Source organism: Pipistrellus hanaki (assembly GCF_964339955.1).
Source record: "Pipistrellus hanaki genome assembly, chromosome: 3".
Classification (NCBI taxonomy): domain Eukaryota; kingdom Metazoa; phylum Chordata; class Mammalia; order Chiroptera; family Vespertilionidae; genus Pipistrellus; species Pipistrellus hanaki.
The window spans coordinates 177,825,061-177,832,244 of NC_140505.1; the positions used below are offsets into that span (position 1 = coordinate 177,825,061).

Genomic DNA, 7,184 nt, shown 5'->3' on the forward strand with positions numbered 1-7,184 from the left:
TTTCAACGGCCGTCTCTGTGACACATACACTCAAGGTTCAATATCCAAATTCGAAACATTTCAACTTCTCATCTGTAACTGCCAAGGAAAAGACAACCCCACTTGAGGTGGTTTTCTCTCAGAAAACAGCACACTGACAACTTCCTTCTGTCAGGAAAGGCTTGGGCGGAGGCCAGTTTTGCTACTGCCACTTGTCTGAAAAGCGTCAGTTTGTTCTGATGCAATTGATAGGTTAGGGAACAGTTTGACCATCACACAAATTTCACGTTTATATTTAGAATGTTACGTTTCCTGCCAACCAATGTTACTTGGGATGGTTGTGTCCATTTAATATCCTTTCTGCGAATCATTAGTTACAGGAAGGGAAATCAAGGACGAGCAGAAAGTATGACTTGAGGTACAGACAACTCCTAAGAGCGTGCTACTATAAGACCTTAGAGATGTATTTGGGGTTTGGGGTTTTGTGTGTTTTTTTCCTTTTTGTTGTATTTATTGGCATGGCATTGGTTAGCAACATTATATGGGTTTCGGGTGCACAATCCCACAACACAGCATCTGAATAATGTGTTCAGCACTCCCCCAAGTCAAGTCTCCTTCTATCACCATTTATCCCCCAGGCCTTAGAGGTTTAAATACAACCATTCTTAGCCAGAAACTGCTTTCTCCCGCACCTCCAATAGCTGTCCAACTGTAAATCACTTTTCCTTCTGCAATCGTCCCACAACAGATGTCCGATGTCCAACGTGCCCTTTTTACTGTGAAGGTGAACATCTATGGGGTCATCAGCCCAACACACCCCAACCCTTAGCCGAGGAATGACCCTTTGCCACCTCTAAAAACACAAGTTCTGGGCTCTTCTGGGACCCTACCCCGCCCCTCCATCCCTAGTCCTTGGTCCAGAACAGAACACGTGACTCATGTTGGACCACTCCTAGGGTCCTACCTCCTGGGTACTGCCTTAATCCAGGCTAAACTAGAGTCCATCCATTATTTCTGTGTCTCTCCTTTATAACGTTATGGAGGTACCAGTGAAGCCATCATCCAATAAAGATAATGAGCCTATCTCAATGTCTCCAAACATTTCCTTGCCCCCTTGGAATTCTACCCCTCTCTCCCTCTCTCCTGCGCCCCTGCCCATCCCCAGGCAACTACAGTTCATTATATCAGATTTGCATATTCTAGGATTTTATATAATTGAAACCATACAGCATGTCGTATTTTGATAAACTAAAACTCTCAGGAATTTTTGCAATAAGCCTTACTGCACACCTACTGTGTGTCAGGCAGTGCATGGGGCACGGGGCAGAGATTATAAACAAACATAATGGCAAAGCACAAACTGTAATGAGCAACATCACATCACAGGCAGTGAGAGAGGCCAGGAAATGGCACTCTGACAGGTGGAAATACGCGGAACTGACACAGGGCTGGGGGTGCCCCAGAGAAGGCGGCAATTCAAAAGCCACGTTTATTGCATTTATCAATCTACAAAGAAGCTGCCTTTTTTTCACTAGGTTAGATATTTTGCATCATCTCCAGGGGAGATCAATCCATGACAAAAAGAATTACTTATCTGAAAAATGAATAATGCATATGACAGCTATACTACTCCCACCAAAAGTTAAAATTATAACTCTTACTACTCTGTAAGTGACACCTGTAATTGACTGCTCTGTAGAAATTCATTATGCTTCCCAAAGTTCCAAAAATAAAAAACACTTGCCCTAGCTTGTTTGGCTAAGTGGATAGAGATTCAGCTTACGGACCAGAAGGACTAGGGTTCGATTCCGGTCAAAGGCACATGCACAGGCTGCGGGCTGGATCCCCAGTGGGGGGTGTGCAGGAGGCAGCCGATCAATGATTCTCATCATGGATGTTTCTATCTCTCTCTCCCTTTCCCTTCCTCTCTGAAGTCAATAAAAATACTTTAAAATAAAATAAATAAATAAATAAATAAATAAATAAATAAATAAAAGCTTAACTGCTCAAAAGGAAAACTTAGAAAAAGAAAAATTAGCCCTATCCAAAGATCAAACACAAGGCAAACTATCAAGAAATTGCCATCGAGGTGTAGAGGGCACAGAACAGGAACAAACTCTTGTCAATGCCTTCCACATGCCACGCACTGGACACGTCTCATTCGTCATCTCAGTTAATGTCCCAGAAATCCCATGAGGGAAGACATGCAGGGCAGGCCAGAGAGTAGGCTGGAAGATGCAAACAGCATGTGGTGTAACGGGAAATAACAGGCCACATGCAAACACATCCATCCCTTTAAATGATGATTGCGCGTGATTTCGCAGAGCTCATCATTTTAGAACAGGTTTTCTCAGTCTTGGTGCAACTGACATTTGGGGCTGTGTCATCTCTGCTGTGGGTGGCTACAGGATAACCGCATCCTTGGCCTCCTCTAGAGGCCAGCAGCCTCTCTGTTCTCCCAGAAAAGGTCTCCAAACATTGCCAAATGCCCTGTGGGACAAAAAGTCCCCCACTTCAACTCTGGTTGGGAACCACAGGTCTACAGGAAATTTTTGCTAAAGGTTATAAACCAATGTTTCTTTTCCTAAAATTACAAAGAACCTTTTCTAGAGCTGGCTGAATTGTATATACAAGGTGCATAAATATTACATATCTAAAAATCTCAAGCTTAAAAAAAAAGAAATTCTAAATGAGGGGCCTTCTACAATGTGACCAGCACTCACCTGCAGGCACCGCTCTAAACACCCTTCATGGATGGACTCCCTGATCCCTGGACTCAACCCTATGACGTTGGTGCTACTGCCAGCTTCCCATTTTACAGATGGGGAAATGGAGGCTTCTTCATGGCATCCCCAGGGTCCCACAGCCTACGAGCTAGTGGCACACCTCACCCACAAAATAAGGATGACAAGATTCCTGCCCAGTTTCTCATAAAACTAAACATAGAATTGCCATTCAGCCAAGCAATGGCATGGCATTTAGAGAAATGAACACATATGCTCTTTCACACAAAAACTTGGACCCAGATTTTACAGCAGCTTTCCTGTAACAGTAAAAAGCTGGGAGCAACCCAGATGTTCTTCAGTGAGTGGACTGTGGTTAAGTAAAGTTAAGCTGAGGTACAGCCACACCATGGTGTGCTTCTCAGCTATTCCACACAGCTTAGATGAATCTCCAAAAGCCAATTCCAAAAGGTTACATACTGTATAATTCCATCTATAGGACACTTTTGAAATGACAAAATCTCATAAATGGAGAATGGAGAATGCGCCTGGAATTATAGAGAGCATAAGGAAGGAGTGGGTATAGTTATAAAGATAATGTGAGGGGTATTATATATAGAGAGAGATAATATAAAGATAATAAAGATATATAAAGAATATAAAGATAATATAAAGGTAATAAAGATGCTGGTTGTAAACTGTTCTTTATCTTGACTGTGGCGCAAGAAATAAGACCCTACAAGTGCTAAGACTGCATAGGACTAAATACACACACATAAGTCCAAGTAAAACGAGGGGACTCTGAACAAGAGCTGAGAAATGTATCAATAGCGATGTACTGGTTGTGTACGGTACTATTTATTGTTTTTGCAAAATGTTACTATGGGGAGAAAGTAGGCAAAGGATACGCCCAATCTCACTGTATTAATGCTTACAGCTGTATATTGTAAATATACAATTCCTTCCATTGAGAGTTTCCATATTTGAAAGTCTTCCCTGCCCAGAAGCGGGACTGCATGATCTACATTTCTTTCCCTGAAAGGTTGCAATCTCCAGTATCTCCAAAGCCAGTCCTTTTCCACCATAGCACACAACCACTTCAAAAACCAACGCAAAATTAACTCAGACCAAAGGAAAAACTAAGAAAATGGCCGTGGTACACATAGCATTCTGCACTGTTGGCCGCTCTGAGTTCCCTCGGAAAAGTATCCCAATGGATTTCTTTCATTCGATTGACTTCTAGCCAAAAAGTGGAAAATAATGATTCCACAAAGTGTCCTCTCCCACCAAATAATCTCTCCTTATCTCTATGTGCCCTTTCCACCCCCCTCCTCAAAAAAAAAAAAATGTTTCAACTTTCCATTCTAATCTCCCTTGAAAGAAGCAGCACCAATTTATCACTGGCTCTTGGCACCCGTTCCCAAATGGTCAGCCACTACCGCCAGGCAGAGCAACGCAGGATTTGAAATAAAGACAGTGGCCTGGGTTAGGGGCTGAGGCAGATCGGAGTCCAGGTGTGACGGAGGCCCGGGTTCCTTACATTTGAGTCTCACTTTCCCATCTATGGGATGGGGAGGTGGCACCTCCCTCGGGTAGGCACAAGGAAGAATTCAGGGAGACAGTCCAGGTAGCTGGCACTAATATTTCCTCCCTCCTCTTTCTCTCCCCATTTCCCTTGGTAACCACGGAACCATGCTGATGTTAAGTTCACGAGGCCACAAATGCAGTCACTCCCCGGGAGCCAGCCCCTCCCCGTCCAGAACACAGCCGACCTGCACGCACACACACACACACACACACACACACACACACACACACCTTTCCAACAAGGCAAACCCAGCCGGTCCCCTAAAACAAAGAAGGAAGCTAGATTAGCCTCCGGGCACTGTCACCTGCCCAGCAGGCGCGTCCAAAGTAACCCGCAGTGGGTCGGACTCGGCTGCTGCTATTCTTAGTGCCCGTTCCCAACCAAACCTAACGGTGCGTGGGGGTGACCGTCTCCACCCCCGGGGGAGCCCAAAGCGCTTCCGATGCAGATTTCTGACTAAAATATCCCAAGAATGTATAAAAGAGCTTTGTAATTGGAAGAAAGGCAAGAGTTGTAAAGTTTCCGGAGGCGCATTTTTCCGCGATTCCCTGAATAGCAATGCGGAGGTGATGTTGCCCGCAGTTGGGGGCGATCGGGACGGCTGAGGGTCACAATTGGGGATCCCATAGATCAGCAAGCGGATCCTGCATGGGTCCGATGCTACACGCTTCCCCGCTGACCGTGCGGGAGGAGACCTGGCGCCCCAGCCCCGCGGGGAGGGTCCCCGCAGCTACAGGGGCCCCCGGGGACGGGGGGGGGGGGGAAGGCGATCGCACTCACCCTCCGAGCTCCTCTTCGCCTCCTGGTAGCGCTCCCACAGGTAGCGCTTCTGGTCGCGGGCGGTTCCAGGCGCCGTGCACAGGGCCCGCGCGTGGCCCGCGCGCAGCCGCCCCCGGGCCGCGGTCCTGCAGACGCTCCGCAGGGCGGCCGCTGCCGTCCTAGCCCGGGCCCCGTGGGCCATCGCCGCCGCCGCGGTGGCCATGCTTGCAGCCGCTGAGCTACAACGGGCACCGCGGACTGGAGCTCCGCCCGCGCTCGGCCCAGCAGGCGGGCAGCTCCTTGCGTCTGGGCACGTGGTGGCGCGGCCCAGCCCGGCGGCAGTGGCTGGGACGGAGCCTGGGGGCGGGCCCGGGCGCGTGTGGGCGGGGCCTGGCCCAGCCTTAGGAGGAGGGCGGGGCCGGGGTCTGGGCAGCCTAAGGAGGGGGCGGGGCCTGGACCAGCCTTGGTGGGGAGGAGGCGGGGCCTGGGCGGGACCTGTCGCGTGGTGAGCGGGTCCGGTCCAGCCTTAGGAGGAGGGCGGGGCGGGGCGGGGCGGGGGCGTGGCCTGGGGCCACGCGCCAGGTAGTCTGCAGTCACTGCTTGGCCCGGCGGCGCCCCGAAGTGGCAGTGCAGTTGGGCAGACGCAGGGTCAGACCGAGGTCACGAGGAAAGGTATGACTTTTTTTTTCTTTTCTGTTTTTGTCTTGCTTTGCTTTTTATTTTTTGTTTTTCTATATTAAAATTTCATTTTTGTTTATTTTGTATTTATTTTTATTTTTTAATTACTTTATTGATTACGGTATCACATATTTGTCCTTATCCCCTCCATTCCCATCCCAAACCCCTCCCCACACATGCTCCCACCACCCTGTTGTCCGTGACCACTGGTTAGGCTCATATGCAGGCACATAAGTCGGTTAGTTGATCTCTCTCCCTTATCCCAACCCTCCCCTACCTTCCTCTGAGGTCCGACAGTCTGATCAGAAAGGGATGACTTCTTGCTGACCCTCACCCTCGGCCACTGAACGTGACCCCGTTGCCGCCTGCCCGTCCTGCTCCGCAGCGTCTTCCTCCCGCAGTCTGTGCCTGTCCGCTCACTCTGGCTGCACGGACAGTGCCTCTGGCCCCCACTTCCAGGAGGTGCCCTCTCTCCACAGGAATGGCCTCTGAGTTCTGGATCTCCCCTGGATCGCAGGGTGAGTCTAGAATGCCCCGGGATCCTCCCAGTGCTTCCCGGGGGAGGGCAGCTGTGCCAAGGCCCCACCCGTGGCCTGGTGTGTTTGAGGGACACTCCCGGCTGCACAGCCCAGAAGGCCATTGCTGCCTCTCTAAGGAGGCCCTCCGGACACTGCCACCTTGTCCAGCCCCTGCCCACACTCCCCTGCCCGGTGCACCTGTCCTCTCTCAGACCTTCTAGGCTGCACCTGTTCTGTGTATTGTGGTTCCACCAAAGTCAAATAAACAGGAACTGCCCCCATGCGGCATTTCTGTGGGCCTGAGTCAGTCTTGGCTCCTGTGGGAAAGACGGATGTGGCCCACCCAGGGCCTGACGGAGACGGGCTGAACTGCGAGGGCTTCCCAAGCTACTGCGGTGGTCACTGTTGAGCGGGGCTGAGTGACGTCAGGAATTACTCTCATGTGTCTAAGTCCTTAATCTACAGAAGCCAGAATTAGAAATGGTGGGTAAGGCATTTTAAGAAAGATGACTCTGTTGAAACCGATTTGGCCCAGTGGATAGAGCGTCGGCCTGCAGATTGAAGGGTCCTAGGCTCGATTCTGGTCAAGGGCATGTACCTTGGTTGCAGGCATATCCCCAGTGGGGGCTGTGCAAGAGGCAGTTGATGTTTCTCTCTCATCAATGTTTCTAACTCTCTATCCCTCTCTTTTCCTCTCTGTAAAAAATCAATAAAATATATTTTTTTTTAAAAAAGAAAGATGACATCTAATACCAACCAGAGGATCCATTAAAAAAAAAAAAAAAAGATCGATTTTAAATTTAAAATTGGGGGGAAATAATTACACTTATGTGTTTAGATTTTTAAAAAATGCAAATTTTGTCTATATCACTTACTTGACTTTTTGGATTAAGAGTCCTCCTGCCATAGAGCAGAGGCCTCTGGCTGAGCCAAGCATTT

General features: G+C 49.0%; 1 protein-coding gene across 1 annotated transcript in view; it reads right to left on the bottom strand.

Moving 5' to 3' along the window:
- NT5DC3 (5'-nucleotidase domain containing 3) overlaps nt 1–5,390 on the bottom strand; it is a 39,148-nt gene extending 33,758 nt beyond the window's left edge. Inside the window, exon 1 of the mRNA XM_084879998.1 lies at nt 5,071–5,390. Coding sequence (XP_084736124.1) covers nt 5,071–5,272 — 202 coding nt within the window. The 5' untranslated portion in view covers nt 5,273–5,390. The remainder of the gene's footprint in view (nt 1–5,070) is intronic.
- Between the last annotated feature and the right edge of the window lie 1,794 nt (nt 5,391–7,184).